This window comes from Macrobrachium rosenbergii, chromosome 40 (genome assembly GCF_040412425.1).
Source record: "Macrobrachium rosenbergii isolate ZJJX-2024 chromosome 40, ASM4041242v1, whole genome shotgun sequence".
Taxonomy (NCBI): Eukaryota; Metazoa; Arthropoda; class Malacostraca; order Decapoda; family Palaemonidae; genus Macrobrachium; species Macrobrachium rosenbergii.
The window spans coordinates 11,458,231-11,481,260 of record NC_089780.1 but is presented as its reverse complement, the minus strand read 5'-3'; the positions used below and the strand labels follow the sequence as shown (position 1 = coordinate 11,481,260).

Below are 23,030 nucleotides of genomic sequence, written 5' to 3'. Positions count from 1 at the left end.
GATGGGAATTGTATTTCTGAAATGTTGGTGGTGGAAATGAAATTAAAACTAGATATGCTTAAGTTTCTGATGACCGTCTCATATTTACTAATGATTCTATTTGTATGTATATATGTATGTATGTATGTATGTGTGTATATATATATATATATATATATATATATATATATATATATATATATATATATATATATATATATATATATATACACATATATATAGTATATATATAACTTACATCCAAAGGGAATTATGATTAATAACCGCTCCGCTTTGGAAATGGTCTCACATCGGGGCGGAGGGAAGACAATTAATGATTGTCAACATTGTATATAATTTTTTCCTCTGTTGATATATGAGACCTTTTTGAATGTTTTATTATTGATCGGTGAAAATTTTGTCTTTGAAATCAGAGCTGTATATATATTTTCCCTTAGTTTTTATGTTACACCTTTTTGAATGTTTCATTATTGATCGATGAAAAATTTTGTCTTTGAAATCAGAGTTGTTTATTATGTGATTGAGAAGACAATATTAAGTCAGGCTGAACAGGGGGGAGAAGGATTTATTTACCTGTTGGAAACACGTCGCTCCGTGAGTGCCTACCTCGCACATTGGAAGGCTTTATGATTGCATTGTTTACCTTTGATGAATGGTGCCCAGCCAAACAGGCAAGCGCTTGCTGTTTCCTGAGGCTTTGCATGCAAGCTCAGCTATCACTGCTCAAGCAAACAAAGGTGGGATTTTGCCTGCATCTTGTTTGAATCTGTTTTGAGTTTTTTTTCCAGAGTTTTTTAGCAATATTTTTCTGACACGTCAGTGGTCTGGTTAAACTATTTTAATAATAATAGTCTGACACTTTTATTTTAAGTGAAATTATTTTCTTACTGCTCTCAAGATTCATCAAATTGTCAGACTATGAATATTGAGAATCTTGACTTTGCTTTTCACATTGCCTAAATGTAAATGACTTTTTTTTTTTTTTTTACGAACCATATGAGTCTGGCATATAAAAGATACTGCCTAAATCAGTCATTTTGTGCTTCGACCGGCTGTTCATTCTTCTTCCAATTTTAGAAGTTCGTAAATGCGTATACTGCGCAAAGAAGTATGAAAAGAAGGGAGATAGGCTGGACCACTTTAGCGGGCAAGATGAAAGATTGCAAGCTTGGTGATAACCGTTTCCTTAAAAGTGAGATTTGCGCGGCGGGCATTTTAATGATTAAACACACATAATCACTCTATAATATGTTGATAAGTACTACAGCGAGTTTTGAAGTTTGCGATCAAATACATCCTCGTAATATCTTATTAAGAATTGGCAATATATACTTTTTAATGAACCATAAAACGGCAGCGAATTTCTGTCGGCGTTAATGTGGTATCCATTCTTGTATGTGTTAAAGCGATTTGCTTTGTTGTTTTCAACTCAAGTAAAAAGTGGAGGCCATATTGTTGGGAGACGTGAAAATAGTTTTGAAATTTAAAAGTTGAAATTGTTGGCTAAAATCTTGAAGTCTATTTAGTTCCTGATTCCAGACGTTTGCGCGTCGTAGTATATATTCAGTTAATTCTCTTGTAAGGAATCAGTAGCTCTCAGATTCCTAGAAGTCCTGTAACCAAGTTATGGAATGATATTCCCAGCCATGTAACTGAATCGGAACTTCTGAAGTTTAAACTTGGTGCAATGTTTATCTGCTTAGCAGTCTCTCATGAGTCTGGTTCGTATTGATATGATCTGTTCAATTTGTTCTCTATGTCATTTCTCTTATTTAATTTATTCCTTCCTTTTCTGTGTTTTTTTTTTTTTTGTACAGTGCTGCTTTCCTTTTTTGGGTTCGTTGCATTCTACTTTTACAGGTAGGGTGTAATAATAATGATGATAATATTAATAATGATAATATGTAAGCTTTCACCAAAATGTCTTCAATATGATTAAGCATTATTTAGTTAATTCAAAAAATGTGTTTGTACCAGTGTTCGCAACCACAGATTATGCAATTTCAAGTAAAGAAGGATATGATTTTGAATGAGTATAATAAAAAAAAAAAAAGGCGCAGGCAGTATTCTTGAATTCCCATGTGGCAATTTCTTATCTTCGCTTCGTCCAAAAATCGTTATCATAATTTTATTTATGAAACTTTTTTTTTATTTTATTGTTCAGATTAATTAATACTGTTAATTTTACCCTGACCGTATCAGCATGTAAAACTGAACGTGATTACTACGTTTTTTATTAGAGCAGGACACTTTTAAGCACAGGGTTTTGGTTGAGTTTTGTTTTACATTATTTTGCCGAAATTGGAGAGAAAAAATATGCGAGGATTAAATCCCATTTTGATACCATCCGGTTGGGATTAATATTTCAACTTTTGCTCTTGTGGAAATGAATTTCATTATACACATGTTGTTGCATTTCTAAATTAATATTTATATAAAGCTTTGGAATTATCGGAACTAGCCACGGCAAAGCATTTTCATAATAAATGAGTTTGTATCTCAGACAAAGACAGAAAAATGATTGTAATATTAAATGATTGTATAATATTAGCAATAAGAATAAATACGGTGGCTTTTAACGTAGTAGTGACGGTGGAATATTAAATTAAAATAGTCTTTAAAAAAAAAAAAGAAATAAGATTCTTAATGATAATGGACGGTAGAACGAGAAATGAAAAGTATAAAGAGATATCTGTTTAGCCTTTTTTTTTTTTTTTTTTTTGTCTCCTCAGGCAATGGGATTACATAATCGCTGAAACTGCACCCTTTGGTTAGCTGCTTACAAATCTAGCAAATGTGTATATATAAACTGCAACTTTATAAAAAATTTTTTGGGGTGAATACCTGTGGTCTTAATTATAAAACTTTCTGCTTAATTAGCGGTTTTCTCTCCTATGCATATTTATTTTGTCCTTGTCGATAATCATACGAAGACTTATATGTGTGTGCCTCGCAGATACGCGCGCGCGTGTGTGTGTGAATATATATATATATATATATATATATATATATATATATATATATATATATATATATATATATATATATATATATATATATATATATATATATATATATAATATTATGCATATTATATATATATGTGTGTATACATTTATATGTGTGTGTACGTGTGTGTGTGTGTTTGTGTAAACAAACGTAGACTGCGTAACCATTTACGCTGTTTATATTATCCACTATTAAAACGTCAGCGTGATCACTTTGAGTGATTGATTAAATCATCAGAGGACGCCATTAATCAGAAAATTGATAGGAAAATACTGTTAGATTTTTTTTTACTTATGAAAACGCCATGCCATAATGATGTACTCATAATCGCAGCCACTCCACACCCACTCCCATTACAGAGTTCTGGATGATTAATAGATGTTTGCGTAGCGTTTTTAAGCTTTTTTTTTCATTTTGCACTTTGCTGGCGTTTCCCCCTTCCGTTATCGACTGTAGATTATAGTATGTGATCATTCAAGTACTTGATCTTTCCTCTTTATCATTTCAAATTAACTTTTCATAATCCCAAACCGTTTAAAGCCTCTGTTGTGAATTACACCATTATCATATCTGTAACTTTTTCTGGTGATAAAAATTCATTTCTCGTCATGATGTGGTTCGGGTTCCACAATAAGCTGTAGGTCCCGTTGCTAGGTAACCAGTTGGTTCTTAGCCACGTAAAATAAATCTAATCCTTCGGGCCAGCCTTAGGAGAGCTGTTAACCAGCTCAGTGGGCTGGTTAAACTAAGATATACTTAATTTTCTCCATGCAAGTTTGTAAACTGTGATGTTTTGCTCTTGCGGTTTTTAAATTTCACTTTCTGTTGTTGCTCATATGAGTAAAAATCGTCAAATACTTTTTTTATTTATTTATTGGCACTTCTTATAATCCTTTTAAAACTTGCTTTGATTTTATTAACACTACTTTCTAAAGCATTCTGGTATACCATTTCATTGGTATCAATTTTGACCTTGGAAATATGAGAGCATATTCCACACCCTTATGAATATATAATACTTTTTATCATCCTTGTCAGATATATATAAATATGTTTAAATATTATCCGCCTACAACAAACTGCAGGTATTCAGCTCGAAATATCATCACAGGGAGTGTCATAATGTAAATCCTAACTTCATAGCAAGCGATCAACGAGAATGATCACATACCACAGTGGGACAAACAAATTGGACCCGGCTAATTGACCCAGTAGTAATATAATTGTATGGCAGCGTTAGATATAAATGGCGCTCAATATATCCCCTGTGTAATATACAACTTCGCAAAAACTAGCTTCGCTCTAGTTGGGGTGATTATACGAATACGTAGGGATAGCTTGATAAGTTATCGTGGCAAGTAGAAACGAGGTGCTTGGCATGGAATTCATGGGAGAATACGTGAAAGAACTTATTTACATTATTGCACTAAGAATAAATATCCGTTATTTGCAGGTAACGTTTAATGAAAGACTTAGATAGCAGCTATTTTATTTTAGCCTATGCTAGTAAAAGCTCTCTATGCTGTACAACACCAAGCGAAAATAATTACTGCTTGCAGCGTATATATTTAACATAAAAAATCACAAAAATGTTATGACGTTCTTGTTTGTGGTAGAAAATTTGACAGTGGCATAAAACAATATTAACTGCAAATGTTGATCTACAATCTCTGTACTCTTTAGCTTTGATATTTTGCCTCCTCCGTTCCTGCTGGACTTTATTAGTGGCAGGAGTACTGTCGACACTAGTGACCTTTGACATGGAAAAGTTTTAGAAATACTTATTTTTATTATTTCAGTAACAATACTTATATATCTTTTTATTTGTAAGTCTCGTCAACTCAGATTCATCAGTTAAAGGAAGTAATCTGTGCGTCCCTAATTTACACAGTTTTTAAATTGGCGAATATGATTTCATTTCATAAGTTGGCTATTTAACTCTGGTTTTAGTATAAAGTGGCTAATGTATATTTTCACTTTATAAGTATTAGCTCAGGTTTTAGTGTAAATCGATCGATATATTATCACTTGATATTTATTAGCTCAGTTTTAAGTATAAATTGGCCAATACATTTCCAATTTATAAGTATTAGCTCATGTTTCAGTATAGTTTTGTTAATATATTTTAAGTTTATAAGTATTAACTCAGTTTCAAGTACAAATTGACCAACATATTTTCGCTTTATAAGTATTAGCTCTGAGTTTAATGTAAACTGACCAACGTATTTTTACGTTATAAGTATTAGCTCATTCTTAAGTATAAATTGGTCCATATATTTTTACTTTTATAAGTACTAGCTTAGGTTTTAGTGTAAATTGACTAATATATTTTGTTTATAAATATTAGTTCAGATTTTAAATATTAATTGACCAATGTATTTTCACTTTCTAGGTATTAACTCAATCTTAAATATAAATTAGCCAATATATATATATATATATATATATATATATATATATATATATATATATATATATATATATATATATATATATATATATGTGTGTGTATATATATATATATATATATATATATATATATATATATATATATATATATATATATATATATATATATATATATATATATATATATATATATATATATATATATATATATATAATGTATATACATACATACATATAAAGATAAAATCCACGAAGGAAAGGGAAACACTGAATTGCTGCGAGGCCTTTCGACTGTCTGTCGTCCTTTACTTAGCAGACTGAAGTAATATAAAAGTAAGTTTACAAAGAGAGCGCATATAAATGACAGATGGGGATTACAAAGGAAAAAATATGTACCTGGAATGACCTAAAAAATAAAATCACTGACTTAATTACAAATTAGCTACCTTATATATATTTACTATGTATTCGTATGTTTAATACAATTTTTTATTTGTAAAAATGTTCGTCTTGCAAAAATTCTTATTGTTTACAAAAAAGAGAGGTATTTTGTTTTACTAATATTTTTTAATTGTATAATCTTTTAATTGTCCTGTCCCTGCTTCTGAACGGTTGATCCTAATCCTTTGTAAAACCCTCTTAAATATTTAACCCTGTTTTGGCAGTTCTAGTAATTCTTCAATTGTGTTGGATTCCATGTACATATTTTTTTCCTGTGTAATCCCCATCTATCATTTATGTGAGCTTTCTTTGTAAACTTACTTTTTATATTTCTTCAGTCTGCTAAGTAAAGGACTACAGGCAGTCGAAAGGCCTGGCAGTCTTCTTCTTTAACGTGCTTTTATGCCCATTTTTGTATGGGGTAAGCACGATGCCTTCTAGAGCCTCGATGGCAAGTCGGTTAAGCAGCAGCTGACTTCGACTGTGGCGCAAACCCGCAGCCGACTGATCAGAGAGGCAGACACTTTGCTATCCGTGTTTCATTCCGGGATTATATATGTAATCAACGGATTTTGCTTAAAAAGCAAATGGATGTTACAGACTAAATACACACAAAACAAAGCCACTACAACACCTTCTAAAAACATAACAAACATCTCACACGTCGAACTACCCGCGCAATAACTTTGCTGGGAAGAAAGGGCGTTGGGTCGGGTATGATACATGAACCATACGTACTGGGTCTAAGCGATGTCAGGCAGGGCAGCTGATCGAGACCACACATATTTTCATACATGCATACACACACACACACACACACACACACACACACACACATATATATATATATATATATATATATATATATATATATATATATATATATATATATATATATATATATATATATATATATATATATATATATATATATATATATATATATATATATATATATATATATATATATATATATATATATATATATATATATATATATATATATATATATGGGCCTTTGATCGACCACAAGTGATCTCACCCCTGGGGCATCATTGCTAACAGAGCGTCATCGAATGGGGGTTTATTTTACCAGGGGTGGACCCTTCCCCATTCTCAGCTCCATCAGCTAGCCAAGACAGATGAGATCCTCAGTCTTATGACCTTACATGTTGCAACGCCTCTAGATCATTCTGCTCACTGCTGGAAACGTCTGGTTCCTTGATGAAATTCCTCAATCCAATCATCCTTCGCTATGGGCAGGAAGCTTCCAATCTCCAGATCGCATGGTGTCCAAAATACAGCGACTCCTGACGGTGCCCTGCGGTGGCTTGGTGCCCCTAATGCCACAGTGGGATCAAACACTTTGCATATATAAAAGGCATTGAACTTACGGGTTTTTACGCCGCGCCAGAGGTTGCCACTAGAGTATATGCAAGAATTTGATCCAGTATGCATTGCATGACCCATATTTTGCATATATGAAAGGCATGAAACTTACGGGTTTTTACGCCGCGCCAGCGCCAGAGGTTGCCTCTGTAGTATATGCAGAATGGGCTCATCGATATGCAATGCAGCCCAGTTCACATATGAAGTAGGCATGAAACTTACGGGTTTTACGCCGCGCCAGTGGTTGCCTTCCGTGCATATGTGATTGGGCATTGATACCCCATTCTCGAGGGTATCTTGTGGCAGGTGAGGGAATGCACAACAAACCATCTTCGGGCACTTGCCGCCAGTCCTACAAGCCGCTGTAGTCTCTCCATCGCGCAGAGATGCTTCCACAGCCATATCCAGCGTTGATTTCCATCACAAAGCTCAGCTCGTTCCTGTTCCCAACATCAGAGACGTCCTGTTCTTTCTTCTTCAAGTGAACCAACAGTTTCCATCCAAAAAGCAGAATCTTCTTTAGGCATCATTCACGTGACCGAGTTTATCTTGTAGAGTCTGCGAACCATTTCAGACTCTTGTTCCAGCGTTCGCAGTCTGGCTGCGGTTTCCAGCCTCATCTTTTGGTGCACTTCGTTTCTATTTAGGGCCTTCTTATCGGATGGAGTTTTAGCTGGGCCTTTGGAGTGTGTCTTGGTGCCAGTTGAAGGACGTTGCAGTGCCATGATTTGGCGAAGTCCTTCCTCGATGCTGTCCATTTGCTGGTAGAGGACCTTGCAGTTGATCTTGGGTTCTCTCAGACATCGAGTTTTATTCAAAGGTTTTTCCTTTTCAGATTTCCTTTCTGATGTAGATTGTTCTTGCTGCACCATTTCAGTCATATTCTTCTCTCTTCTAGACACTTCGTTTTCTCCTTTAAGAATTTTAACTTTCGTTTCCAAGGCTGTGATCTTCGTGTCCTTGGCCAAGGTCTCTTCTTGGAGCCTTTCGAGTTCCAAGGTTGCCTCCAGCTTTTCAAATTCCATCGTCTCAAATTCTTCCTTTGCCTCGGTCAGCTCGAATTCAAGTTGAACTATCCTCCTGGCCATTTCATTCACCTTTACGTTTGCCTTCGATTTTTCTGCTACAACAGTTTTAGATTCTTTTAGCAAACTGATGACTTTCTTTTGTTGTTGAGTGCACTCATTTTCCAACCGGAGGATCTCTCTGTCCCTCTGCAAGATTTGTCCTTTGAGATTTTCAAGCTCCTCCTTTTTGTCAGCAATTTCTGTTTTACATTGGTGGAGCTGTTCCAAATTTTTGTGGGCCTCCTGTTTCTCAGTGGTAAGGACTTGTAACTTTTCTTGTAAGCCGCTGATCATCAAGGTCTTATGCTGGTTTTCCTTCTGCAGACTTTCAATATGATTCTGCTTCCGTATATTCTCTTTTCGAATTCTTTCCAAGTCCTCATTTAGCTTGTTTATTGAGGCTTGCATTTCCGTCTTGCTGTCTTCCCTTTGCTGTAGATCTCGGCGCAAAGTTTCCTTCTCCATCTCGAGAACTACGACGGTGTTTTGCAAAATAATTAGCGCTTGATCTGTCTCCTCCTTCTCCTTCAATTGCGCTTCCGTATCTTTCGCCTTTTCCGTTATTTCGTTTCGAAGTGTTCTCATTTCTTCGGACAGTGAATAGATTTTTGTGTCCTTTTCTTGATTGAGGGATTCCAAGTCTCTTATGTCTCGTTCCGTCTTAAGTCTTCCTTCGGTGAGGCCCTCTACCATCTTTTTCAATTCACTTATCATCAGATCCTTCTGTAAGCTCTCGTTCTGAAGTCTTAAAACGTTTTCATTTTCCTTTATTACGTCCTCGACCTTTCGACTGGCATTTAAATGCACTATTTCTTCTTCCGTTTCTGAATTATAGTCGTCTTCTGTATCGGAAATATCATCTTCACTATCTGAACTGTTGTCTTCTTCGCTATATGAATGGTCGTCCTCACAATCAGAAATTTCGGCTTCGTCCTTTCGAACTCCAGATTCCTCTGGACAGTCAGTGGTGTCCAAAGCCATATAATCAGTAAAGAATTGAACCAAAGCAATGCAAAATCCACGAAGTATAAATACTTCAGTGAATAGCACAACAAGGCTGATATAAAATATATTCTCGCGGGGAATTTAGCCCCGAGCCAAAGCAGTGTTCAAGCACAAATGATAGCAAACTGAGAAACATCTTTGTTTGGTTACAGATCAACTCTCTTTGCCTTATCATTAGTTTTCAAAACGGGCACCCTTAACGTGTCTGGAGTCTCTTGGGATTCTGCAGTCGTTGCTGGCTTCGCTGGAGCCGATCCTGTCTTCGGGAATTGTTGCTGATCCCCGGACACAATAATTGATGTGTGTGGATTCCGGAGCCATTTTGGGGTCCATGAGAGCTGCTTCAGTCTTCAGGAATTCTTGCTGATTGCATGGAGAGTTGGTATATTCCAGAAGTGTGGTAACAGTTAAAATTCCACCCCTCTTTCTAATCATATAATATATATATATATATATATATACTATATATATATATATATATATATATATATATATATATATATATATATATTATATTCCAGAAGAGAGGAATTCTTAAAGACCCTCTGAAGACCCTGAAGACAATTTTCGCACGCTTATACACACACACACGCACACACACATACATTCACATACATATATACATATTTATATATATATATATATATATATATATATATATATATATATATATATATATATATATATATATATATATATATATATATATATACACAGTATGTACTCGTATATGTATGTATGTATGTATGTGTGTGGACTATATTTTTTTTATTACAAAACAACTGACAACAGACACAAGGTGCAGGTCTTAAATAAGAAAGCTCATTAGAATGCAGATTTATTATCGATAAAATGCTTTCGTACAAGAATATTAATTTGATATTTTGCTCCTCAGTTCTTGCTGAACTTCATTATTGACAGGAGTACTGTCGACACTAGCGACCTTTGACGTGGAAAATTTTTAGAAATACTTATTTTTATTATTTCAGTAACAATAATTATATATCTTTTTATTTGTCAGTCTCGTCAACTCAGATCCATCAGTTGAAGGAAGTAATCTTTGCGTCCCTAATTTACACAGTTTTTAAATTGGCGAATATGATTTCATTTCATAAGTTGGCTATTTAACTCTGGTTTTAGTATAAAGTGGCTAATGTATATTTTCACTTTATAAGTATTAGCTCAGGTTTTAGTGTAAATCGATCGATATATTATCACTTGATATTTATTAGCTCAGTTTTAAGTATAAATTGGCCAATACATTTCCAATTTATAAGTATTAGCTCATGTTTCAGTATAGTTTTGTTAATATATTTTAAGTTTATAAGTATTAACTCAGTTTCAAGTGCAAATTGACCAACATATTTTTGCTTTATAAGTATTAGCTCTGAGTTTAATGTAAACTGACCAACGTATTTTTACGTTATAAGTATTAGCTCATTCTTAAGTATAAATTGGTCCATATATTTTTACTTTTATAAGTACTAGCTTAGGTTTTAGTGTAAATTGACTAATATATTTTCTGTTTATAAATATTAGTTCAGATTTTAAATATTAATTGACCAATGTATTTTCACTTTCTAAGTATTAACTCAATCTTAAATATAAATTAGCCAATATATATATATATATATATATATATATATATATATATATATATATATATATATATATATATATATATAATATATATAATGTATATACATACATACATATAAAGATAAAATCCACGAAGGAAATGGAAACACTGAATTGCTGCGAGGCCTTTCGACTGTTTGTCGTCCTTTACTTAGCAGACTGAAGTAATATAAAATTAAGTGTACAAAGAAAGCGCATATCAATGACAGATGGGGATTACAAAGGAAAAAAATATGTATCTGCAATGACCTAAAAGATAAAATCCCTGACTTAATTATAAATTAGGTACCTTATATATATCTTTATGTATTCGTATGTTTAATATAATTTTTTATCTGTAAAAATTTTCATTTTGCAAAAATTCTTATTGTTTACAAAAAAGAGAGGTATTTTGTTTTACTAATATTTTTTAATTGTATAATCTTTTAATTGTCCTGTCCCTGCTTCTGAACGGTTGATCCTAATCCTTTGTAAAACCTCTTAAATATTTAACCCTGTTTTGGCAGTTCTAGTAATTCTTCAATTTTGTTGGATTCCATGTACATATTTTTTCCTGTGTAATCCCCATCTCTCATTTATATGAGCTTTCTTTGTAAACTTACTTTTTATATTTCTTCAGTCTGCTAAGTAAATGACGACAGGCAGTCGAAAGGCCTCGCAGCACTCCAATGTTTCCCTTTCCTTCGTGGATTTTATATTTAGATATTCATCACGTTCCATATTTTCATGATTCGGTTATGCATACACACACACACACACACACACACACACACACACACACACACACACACATACACATATATATATATATATATATATATATATATATATATATATATATTATATATATATATATATATATATATATATATATATATATATATATATATATATATATATATATATATATATATATATATATATATATATATATATATATATATATATATATATATATATATGGGCCTTTGACGACCACAAGTGATCTCACCCCTGGGGCATCATTGCTAACAGAGCGTCATCGAATGGGGGTTTATTTTTACCAGGGGTGGACCCTTCCCCATTCTCAGCTCCATCAGCTAGCCAAGACAGATGAGATCCTCAGTCTTATGACCTTACATCTTGCAACGCCTCTAGATCATTCTGCTCACTGCTGGAAACGTCTGGTTCCTTGATGAAATTCCTCAATCCAATCATCCTTCGCTATGGGCAGGAAGCTTCCAATCTCCAGATCGCATGGTGTCCAAAATACAGCGACTCCTGACGGTGCCCTGCGGTGGCTTGGTGCCCCTAATGCCACAGTGGGATCAAACACTTTGCATATATAAAAGGCATTGAACTTACGGGTTTTTACGCCGCGCCAGAGGTTGCCACTAGAGTATATGCAAGAATTTGATCCAGTATGCATTGCATGACCCATATTTTGCATATGAAAGGCATGAAACTTACGGGTTTTTACGCCGCGCCAGAGGTTGCCTCTGCAAGAATGGGCTCCGATATGCAATGCAAAGTTCACATATGAAGTAGGCATGAAACTTACGGGTTTTTACGCCGCGCCAGTGGTTGCCTTCCGTGCATATGTGATTGGGCATTGGTACACCATTCTCTGGTTCCTTGATGAAATTCCTCAATCCAATCATCCTTCGCTATGGGCAGGAAGCTTCCAATCTCCAGATCGCATGGTGTCCAAAATACAGCGACTCCTGACGGTGCCCTGCGGTGGCTTGGTGCCCCTAATGCCACAGTGGGATCAAACACTTTGCATATATAAAAGGCATTGAACTTACGGGTTTTTACGCCGCGCCAGAGGTTTTATATGCAAGAATTTGATCCAGTATGCATTGCATGACCAGCATATATGAAAGGCATGAAACTTACGGGTTTTTACGCTTCCGCGCATTTTTACGCCGCGCCAGTGGTTGCCTTCCGTGCATATGTGATTGGGCATTGATACCCCATTCTCGAGGGTATCTTGTGGCAGGTGAGGGAATGCACAACAAACCATCTTCGGGCACTTGCCGCCAGTCCTACAAGCCGCTGTAGTCTCTCCATCGCGCAGAGATGCTTCCACAGCCATATCCAGCGTTGATTTCCATCACAAAGCTCAGCTCGTTCCTGTTCCCAACATCAGAGACGTCCTGTTCTTTCTTCTTCAAGTGAACCAACAGTTTCCATCCAAAAAGCAGAATCTTCTTTAGGCATCATTCACGTGACCGAGTTTATCTTGTAGAGTCTGCGAACCATTTCAGACTCTTGTTCCAGCGTTCGCAGTCTGGCTGCGGTTTCCAGCCTCATCTTTTGGTGCACTTCGTTTCTATTTAGGGCCTTCTTATCGGACGGAGTTTTAGCTGGGCCTTTGGAGTGTGTCTTGGTGCCGGTTGAAGGACGTTGCAGTGCCGTGATTTGGCGAAGTCCTTCCTCGATGCTGTCCATTTGCTGGTAGAGGACCTTGCAGTTGATCTTGGGTTCTCTCAGACATCGAGTTTTATACAAAGCTTTTTCCTTTTCAGATTTCCTTTCTGATGTAGGTTGTTCTTGCTGCACCATTTCAGTCATATTCTTCTCTCTTCTAGACACTTCGTTTTCTCCTTTAAGAATTTGAACTTTCGTTTCCAAGGCTGTGATCTTCGTGTCCTTGGCCAAGGTCTCTTCTTGGAGCCTTTCGAGTTCCAAGGTTGCCTCCAGCTTTTCAAATTCCATCGTCTCAAATTCTTCCTTTGCCTCGGTCAGCTCGAATTCAAGTTGAACTATCCTCCTGGCCATTTCATTCACCTTTACGTTTGCCTTCAATTTTTCTGCTACAACAGTTTTAGATTCTTTTAGCAAACTGATAACTTCCTTTTGTTGTTGAGTGCACTCATTTTCCAACCGGAGGATCTCTCCGTCCCTCTGCAAGATTTGTCCTTTGAGATTTTCAAGCTCTTCATTTTTGTCAGCAATTTCTGTTTTACATTGGTGGAGCTGTTCCAAATTTTTGTGGGCCTCCTGTTTCTCAGTGGTAAGGACTTGTAACTTTTCTTGTAAGCCGCTGATCATCAAGGTCTTATGCTGGTTTTCCTTCTGCAGACTTTCAATATGATTCTGCTTCCGTATATTCTCTTTTCGAATTCTTTCCAAGTCCTCATTTAGCTTGTTTATTGAGGCTCGCATTTCCGTCTTGCTGTCTTCCCTTTGCTGTAGATCTCGGTGCAAAGTTTCCTTCTCCATCTCGAGAACTACGACGGTGTTTTGCAAAATAATGAGAGCTTGATCTGTCTCCTCCTTCTCCTTCATTTGCGCTTCCGTATCTTTCGCCTTTTCCGTTATTTCGTTTCGAAGTGTTCTCATTTCTTCGGACAGTGAATAGATTTTTGTGTCCTTTTCTTGATTGAGGGATTCCAAGTCTCTTATGTCTCGTTCCGTCTTAAGTCTTCCTTCGGTGAGGCCCTCTACCATCTTTTTCAATTCACTTATCATCAGATCCTTCTGTAAGCTCTCGTTCTGAAGTCTTAAAACGTTTTCATTTTCCTTTATTACGTCCTCGACCTTTCGACTGGCATTTAAATGCACTATTTCTTCTTCCGTTTCTGAATTATAGTCGTCTTCTGTATCGGAAATATCATCTTCACTATCTGAACTGATGTCTTCTTCGCTATATGAATGGTCGTCCTCACAATCAGAAATTTCGGCTTCGTCCTTTCGAACTCCAGATTCCTCTGGACAGTCAGTGGTGTCCAAAGCCATATAATCAGTAAAGAATTGAACCAAAGCAATGCAAAATCCACGAAGCATAAATACTTCAGTGAATAGCACAACAAGGCTGATATAAAATATATTCTCGCGGGGGAATTTAGCCCCGGAGCCAAAGCAGTGTTCAAGCACAAGTGATAGCAAACTGAGAAACATCTTTGTTTGGTACAGATCAACTCTCTTTGCCTTATCATTAGTTTTCAAAACGGGCACCCTTAACGTGTCTGGAGTCTCTTGGGATTCTGCAGTCGTTGCTGGCTTCGCTGGAGCCGATCCTGTCTTCGGGAATTGTTGCTGATCCCCGGACACAATAATTGATGTGTGTGGATTCCGGAGCCATTTTGGGGTCCATGAGAGCTGCTTCAGTCTTCAGGAATTCTTGCTGATTGCATGGAGAGTTGGTCATGTCCAGTGTGTGGTAACAGTTGCAATAATTCTTCAAGAGTCCTAATCATATAATATCTATATATATATATATATATAGACAATATATATATATATATTATATATATATATATATATATATATATATATATATATTCCAGAAGAGAGGAATTCTTAAAGAGTCCCAAGGGACTATCTGAAGACCCTGAAGACAATCTTCACACGCGCACACACACACACACACACACATATATATATATACATATATACATATATATATATATATATATATATATATATATATATATATATATATATATATATATATATATATATATATACATATATATATATATACAGTATGTATATGTATGTATGTATGTATGTGTGTGGACTATATTTTTTTTATTACAAAACAACTGACAACAGACACAAGGTGTAGGTCTTAAATAAGAAAGCTCATTAGAATGCAGATTTATTATCGATAAAATGCTTTCGTACAAGAATATTAATTTGATATTTTGCTCCTCAGTTCTTGCTGAACTTCATTATTGACAGGAGTACTGTCGACACTAGCGACCTTTGACGTGGAAAATTTTTAGAAATACTTATTTTTATTATTTCAGTAACAATAATTATATATCTTTTTATTTGTAAGTCTCGTCAACTCAGATTCATCAGTTGAAGGAAGTAATCTGTGGGTCCCTAATTTACACAGTTTTTAAATTGGCGAATATGATTTCATTTCATAAGTTGGCTATTTAACTCTGGTTTTAGCATAAAGTGGCTAATGTATATTTTCACTTTATAAGTATTAGCTCAGGTTTTAGTGTAAATCGATCGATATATTATCACTTGATATTTATTAGCTCAGTTTTAAGTATAAATTGGCCAATACATTTCCAATTTATAAGTATTAGCTCATGTTTCAGTATAGTTTTGTTAATATATTTTAAGTTTATAAGTATTAACTCAGTTTCAAGTGCAAATTGACCAACTTATTTTCGCTTTATAAGTATTAGCTCCGAGTTTAATGTAAACTGACCAACGTGTTTTTACGTTATAAGTATTAGCTCATTCTTAAGTATAAATTGGCCCATATATTTTTACTTTTACAAGTACTAGCTTAGGTTTTAGTGTAAATTGACTAATATATTTTCTGTTTATAAATATTAGTTCAGATTTTAAATATTAATTGACCAATGTATTTTCACTTTCTAAGGTATTAACTCAATCTTAAATATAAATTAGCCAATATATATATATATATATATATATATATATATATATATATATATATATATATATATATATATATATATATATATATAATGTATATACATACATACATATATTTATAAATATAAAATCCACAGAAATAAAATGGAAACACTGAATTGCTGCAGGCCTTTCGACTGTTTGTCGTCCTTTACTTAGCAGACTGCTATAATTTGAAGTAATATAAAAGTAAGTTTACAAAGAAAGCGTATATAAATGACAGATGGGGATTACAAAGGAAAAAAATATGTATCTGCAATGACCTAAAAGATAAAATCCCTGACTTAATTATAAATTAGGTACCTTATATATATCTTTATGTATTCGTATGTTTAATATAATTTTTTATCTGTAAAAATGTTCATTTTGCAAAAATTCTTCTTGTTTACAAAAAGAAAATATTTTGTTTTACTAATATTTTTTAATTGTATAATCTTTTAATTGTCCTGTCCCTGCTTCTGAACGGTTGATCCTAATCCTTTGTAAAAGCTCTTAAATATTTAACCCTGTTTTGGCAGTTCTAGTAATTCTTCAATTTTGTTGGATTCCATGTACATATTTTTTCCTGTGTAATCCCCATCTATCATTTATGTGAGCTTTCTTTGTAAACTTACTTTTTATATTTCTTCAGTCTGCTAAGTAAATGACGACAGGCAGTCGAAAGGCCTCGCAGCACTCCAATGTTTCCCTTTCCTTCGTGGATTTTATATTTAGATATTCATCACGTTCCATATTTTCATGATTCGGTTATGCATACACACACACACATACACACACACACACACACACACACATACATATATATATATATATATATATATTGTATATATATATATATATATATATATATATATATATATATATATATATATATATATATATATATATATATATATATATATATATATATATATATATATATATATATAATATATAATGGGTCTTTAAAACCACAAAGATCTCACCCCTGGGGCATCATTGCTAACAGAGCGTCATCGAAAGGGGGTTTATTTTTACCAGGGGTGGACCCTTCCCCATTCTCAGCTCCATCAGCTAGCCAAGACAGATGAGATCCTCAAGTCTTATGACCTTACATCTTGCAACGCCTCTAGATCATTCTGCTCACTGCTGGAAACGTCTGGTTCCTTGATGAAATTGCTCAATCCAATCATCCTTCGCTATGGGCAGGAAGCTTCCAATCTCCAGATCGCATGGTGTCCAAAATACAGCGACTCCTGACGGTGCCCTGCGGTGGCTTGGTGCCCTTAATGCCACAGTGGGATCAAACACTTTGCATATATAAAAGGCATTAACTTACGGGTTTTTCGCCGCGCCAGAGGTTGCCACTGAGTATATGCAAGAATTTGATCCAGTATGCATTGCATGACCCATATTTTGCATATATGAAAGGCATGAAACTTACGGGTTTTTACGCCGCGCCAGAGGTTGCCTCTGTAGTATATGCAAGAATGGGCTCCGATATGCAATGCATAGCCCAGTTCACATATGAAGTAGGCATGAAACTTACGGGTTTTTACGCCGCGCCAGTGGTTGCCTTCCGTGCATATGTGATTGGGCATTGGTACACCATTCTCTGGTTCCTTGATGAAATTCCTCAATCCAATCATCCTTCGCTATGGGCAGGAAGCTTCCAATCTCCAGATCGCATGGTGTCCAAAATACAGCGACTCCTGACGGTGCCCTGCGGTGGCTTGGTGCCCCTAATGCCACAGTGGGATCAAACACTTTGCATATATAAAAGGCATTGAACTTACGGGTTTTTACGCCGCGCCAGAGGTTGCCACTAGAGTATATGCAAGAATTTGATCCAGTATGCATTGCATGACCCATATTTTGCATATATGAAAGGCATGAAACTTACGGGTTTTTACGCCGCGCCAGAGGTTGCCTCTGTAGTATATGCAAGAATGGGCTCCGATATGCAATGCATAGCCCAGTTCACATATGAAGTAGGCATGAAACTTACGGGTTTTTACGCCGCGCCAGTGGTTGCCTTCCGTGCATATGTGATTGGGCATTGATACCCCATTCTCGAGGGTATCTTGTGGCAGGTGAGGGAATGCACAACAAACCATCTTCGGGCACTTGCCGCCAGTCCTACAAGCCGCTGTAGTCTCTCCATCGCGCAGAGATGCTTCCACAGCCATATCCAGCGTTGATTTCCATCACAAAGCTCAGCTCGTTCCTGTTCCCAACATCAGAGACGTCCTGTTCTTTCTTCTTCAAGTGAACCAACAGTTTCCATCCAAAAAGCAGAATCTTCTTTAGGCATCATTCACGTGACCGAGTTTATCTTGTAGAGTCTGCGAACCATTTCAGACTCTTGTTCCAGCGTTCGCAGTCTGGCTGCGGTTTCCAGCCTCATCTTTTGGTGCACTTCGTTTCTATTTAGGGCCTTCTTATCGGACGGAGTTTTAGCTGGGCCTTTGGGTGTGTCTTGGTGCCGGTTGAAGGACGTTGCAGTGCCGTGATTTGGCGAAGTCCTTCCTCGATGCTGTCCATTTGCTGGTAGAGGACCTTGCAGTTGATCTTGGGTTCTCTCAGACATCGAGTTTTATTCAAAGCTTTTTCCTTTTCAGATTTCCTTTCTGATGTAGGTTGTTCTTGCTGCACCATTTCAGTCATGTTCTTCTCTCTTCTAGACACTTCGTTTTCTCCTTCAAGAATTTGAACTTTCGTTTCCAAGGCTGTGATCTTCGTGTCCTTGGCCAAGGTCTCTTCTTGGAGCCTTTCGAGTTCCAAGGTTGCCTCCAGCTTTTCAAATTCCATCGTCTCAAATTCTTCCTTTGCCTCGGTCAGCTCGAATTCAAGTTGAACTATCCTCCTGGCCATTTCATTCGCCTTTACGTTTGCCTTCGATTTTTCTGCTTCAACAGTTTTAGATTCTTTTAGCAAACTGATAACTTCCTTTTGTTGTTGAGTGCACTCATTTTCCAACCGGAGGATCTCTCTGTCCCTCTGCAAGATTTGTCCTTTGAGATTTTCAAGCTCTTCATTTTTGTCAGCAATTTCTGTTTTACATTGGTGGAGCTGTTCCAAATTTTTGTGGGCCTCCTGTTTCTCAGTGGTAAGGACTTGTAACTTTTCTTGTAAGCCGCTGATCATCAAGGTCTTATGCACGTTTTCCTTCTGCAGACTTTCAATATGATTCTGCTTCCGTATATTCTCTTTTCGAATTCTTTCCAAGTCCTCATTTAGCTTGTTTATTGAGGCTTGCATTTCGGTCATGCTGTCTTCCCTTTGCTGTAGATCTCGGTGCAAAGTTTCCTTCTCCATCTCGAGAACTACGACGGTGTTTTGCAAAATAATGAGAGCTTGATCTGTCTCCTCCTTCTCCTTCATTTGAGCTTCCGTATCTTTCGCCTTTTCCGTTATTTCGTTTCGAAGTTTTCTCATTTCTTCGGACAGTGAATAGATTTTTGTGTCCTTTTCTTGATTGAGGGATTCCAAGTCTCTTATGTCTCGTTCCGTCTTAAGTCTTCCTTCGGTGAGGCCCTCTACCATCTTTTTCAATTCACTTATCATCAGATCCTTCTGTAAGCTCTCGTTCTGAAGTCTTAAAACGTTTTCATTTTCCTTTATTACGTCCTCGACCTTTCGACTGGCATTTAGATGCACTATTTCTTCTTCCGTTTCTGAATTATAGTCGTCTTCTGTATCGGAAATATCATCTTCACTATCTGAACTATCGTCTTCGTCACTATCTGAACTGTTGTCTTCTTCGCTATATGAATGGTCGTCCTCACAATCAGAAATTTCGGCTTCGTCCTTTCGAACTCCAGATTCCTCTGGACAGTCAGTGGTGTCCAAAGCCATATAATCAGTAAAGAATTGAACCAAAGCAATGCAAAATCCACGAAGCATAAATACTTCAGTGAATAGCACAACAATGCTGATATAAAATATATTCTCGCGGGGGAATTTAGCCCCGGAGCCAAAGCAGTGTTCAAGCACAAATGATAGCATACTGAAAAACATCTTTGTTTGGTACAGATCAACTCTCTTTGCCTTATCATTAGTTTTCAAAACGGGCACCCTTAACGTATCTGGAGTCTCTTGGGATTCTGCAGTCATTGCTGGCTTCGCTGGAGCCGATCCTGCCTTCGGGAATTCTTGGCGATCCCCGGACACAATAATTGACGTGTGTGGATTCCGGAGCCATTTTGGGGTCCATGAGAGCTGCTTCAGTCTTCAGGAATTCTTGCTGATTGCCTGGAGAGTAGGTCATGTCCAGTGTGTGGTAACAGTTGCAATAATTCTTCACCCCTCTTTCTAATCATATAATATATATATATATATATATATATATATATATATATATATATATATATATATATATATATATATATATATATATATATATATATATATATTATTATATATATTTATTCAGAAGAGAGGAATTCTTAAAGAGTCCCAAGGGACTATCTGAAGACCCTGAAGACAATCTTCGCACGCTTACACACACACACACACACACACACATACATTCACATACATATATACATATTTAGATATATATATATATATATATATATATATATATATATATATATATATATATATATATATATATATATATATATATATATACACAGTATATTATGTATGTATGTATGTATGTATGTATGTATGTGTGTGGACTATATTTTTTTTATTACAAAACAACTGACAACAGACACAAGGTGTAGGTCTTAAATAAGAAAGCTCATTAGAATGCAGATTTATTATCGATAAAATGCTTTCGTACAAGAATATTAATTTGATATTTTGCTCCTCAGTTCTTGCTGAACTTCATTATTGACAGAGTACTACTGTGGACACTAACGACCTTTGACGTGGAAAATTTTTAGAAATACTTATTTTTATTATTTCAGTAACAATAATTATATATCTTTTTATTTGTAAGTCTCGTCAACTCAGATCCATCAGTTGAAGGAAGTAATCTGTGCGTCCCTAATTTACACATGTTTTAAATTGGCGAATATGATTTCTTTTAATAAGTAGGCTATTTAACTCTGGTTTTAGCATAAAGTGGCTAATGTATATTTTCACTTTATAAGTATTAGCTCAGGTTTTAGTGTAAATCGATCAATATGTTATCACTTGATATTTATTAGCTCAGTTTTAAGTATGAATTGGACAGTACATTCCCATTTTATAAGTATTAGCTCATGCTTCAGTAGAATTTAGTTAATATATTTTAAATATATAAGTATTAACTCAGTTTCAAGTGCAAATTGACCAACATATTTTCTCTTTATTAGTATTGGCTCTGAGTTTAATGTAAACTGACCAATATATTTTTACTTTATAAGTATTAGCTCAGTCTTAAGTATAAATTGGTCCATATATTTTTACTTTATAATTATTAGCTCAGTCTTAAGTGTAAATTGACAAATTCTTTTTACTTTATAACTTCACATTTTAAGTATTAATTGACCAATATATTTTCACTTTATAAGTATTAGCTCAATCGTAATTATAAATTAGCCAATATATTTTTACTTTATAGGTATTAGCTAGGGCATTAGGGTAAACTGACTAACATATTTTCGGTTTACAAGTATTAGCTCAGGTGTCAGTATAAATTGGCTAATATATTTTCACTTTATAAGAATTATCTCAGTCCTCAGAATAAACTAGCCAATGTAATCGCACTTGACAGAGAATATGCTTAGCAAGTATATTCTCTGTAGAATTGCTAAGTAATTTGAAATTCCAGTTCAGTTCAGTACAAGTCCCAGAACCTGTACGATACTTGTCCTGAGGTGTTACGTCACGAGGACACGAAATGTGGAAGGTAATTTGCTCCAACGATGACAACAATAAACGCAGTCTGAAAAGGAGACAATATTTTTGTTACCGTTAAATTATCTAAAACTATACGTAAAGAATCACAGTTTGATATCGGATGATTTTGACGCAGTACAAAATCTTCTATATATAAAAATTGTTGCTGTTCATATAACATGAAAATAACCATAGTTTAATTTGACTGAATGTGACTTAATGCATCTCTTCACAGAACCTGCTAAATGCTTGGAAAAAAACTCCAAAGGTATATTTATTGAAGGAAACGGTTCAGTATTAGACTAAAAAATATTGGCAGTGTTTATTAAAAAAACAGGAATGTTTCATTCAAAATATTTAATAATTAATAATAATTATCTTGGGGAATAACTATTTTACTTTAATAACATTATAGTGATTAATTATTATTATTTAAATAATGGATGATGGCATGTTCTGTAATTTTTTTTTAAATACGCATTTTTTTAAGGTTTATTAATGTGCCTTTCTTTGTTTAAAACGTCTGAAAATAATGAATACACCTACACTCACACACACACATAGGCACGTGTGTGTATTTATATATATGATTGTATATGTAAATACATAAATATATATACACTAGTCGTAAAAAAAGACTACTAGTGAATTATCCCTGTGACAAACGGATCATTAACAACTTATCTCCAAAGGTAATATAAAATCAAGAACTGTCCTAAAACCACATAAGAAAATAAAGTCTGAAAGAACTGTCTCACAGAACCCTCTGTTCACCACAGCCATCTTTTATCAGAACAGAACTTGATCCTTTTAGATAGAGGAGAGACATTCCATATTAAGAATGCAAAAAAAAAAGCAAAAACGATA

General features: G+C 35.1%; 3 protein-coding genes across 3 annotated transcripts; all 3 read right to left on the bottom strand.

The window, feature by feature from the left end:
• Positions 1-7,778: 7,778 nt before the first annotated feature.
• Positions 7,779-9,296, bottom strand: LOC136826020 (uncharacterized protein MCAP_0864-like). Its single transcript, XM_067082879.1, has one exon. It carries the CDS (start codon positions 9,294-9,296, stop codon positions 7,779-7,781), a length of 1,518 nt encoding a protein of 505 aa, XP_066938980.1.
• A 3,867-nt stretch (positions 9,297-13,163) lies between these two features.
• Positions 13,164-14,681, bottom strand: LOC136826019 (uncharacterized protein MCAP_0864-like). Its single transcript, XM_067082878.1, has one exon. It carries the CDS (start codon positions 14,679-14,681, stop codon positions 13,164-13,166), a length of 1,518 nt encoding a protein of 505 aa, XP_066938979.1.
• A 4,077-nt stretch (positions 14,682-18,758) lies between these two features.
• Positions 18,759-20,598, bottom strand: LOC136826018 (uncharacterized protein MCAP_0864-like). The gene is made up of 2 exons (XM_067082877.1): positions 20,406-20,598; positions 18,759-20,158 (listed from the first exon to the last, which is right to left on the bottom strand). The coding sequence occupies exons 1-2, from the start codon at positions 20,596-20,598 to the stop codon at positions 18,759-18,761; spliced, it is 1,593 nt and encodes a 530-aa protein (XP_066938978.1).
• Between the last annotated feature and the right edge of the window lie 2,432 nt (positions 20,599-23,030).

Coding starts and splice junctions, on each gene's coding strand:
- LOC136826020 (XM_067082879.1), bottom strand. CDS start 9,296: ATGGCTTTGGACACCACTGACTGTCCAGAGGAATCTGGAGTTCGAAAG.
- LOC136826019 (XM_067082878.1), bottom strand. CDS start 14,681: ATGGCTTTGGACACCACTGACTGTCCAGAGGAATCTGGAGTTCGAAAG.
- LOC136826018 (XM_067082877.1), bottom strand. CDS start 20,598: ATGACCTACTCTCCAGGCAATCAGCAAGAATTCCTGAAGACTGAAGCA. Junction 20,159..20,405: donor AGACTCCAGATACGTTAAGG/GTGCCCGTTTTG, acceptor CTGACTGTCCAG/AGGAATCTGGAGTTCGAAAG.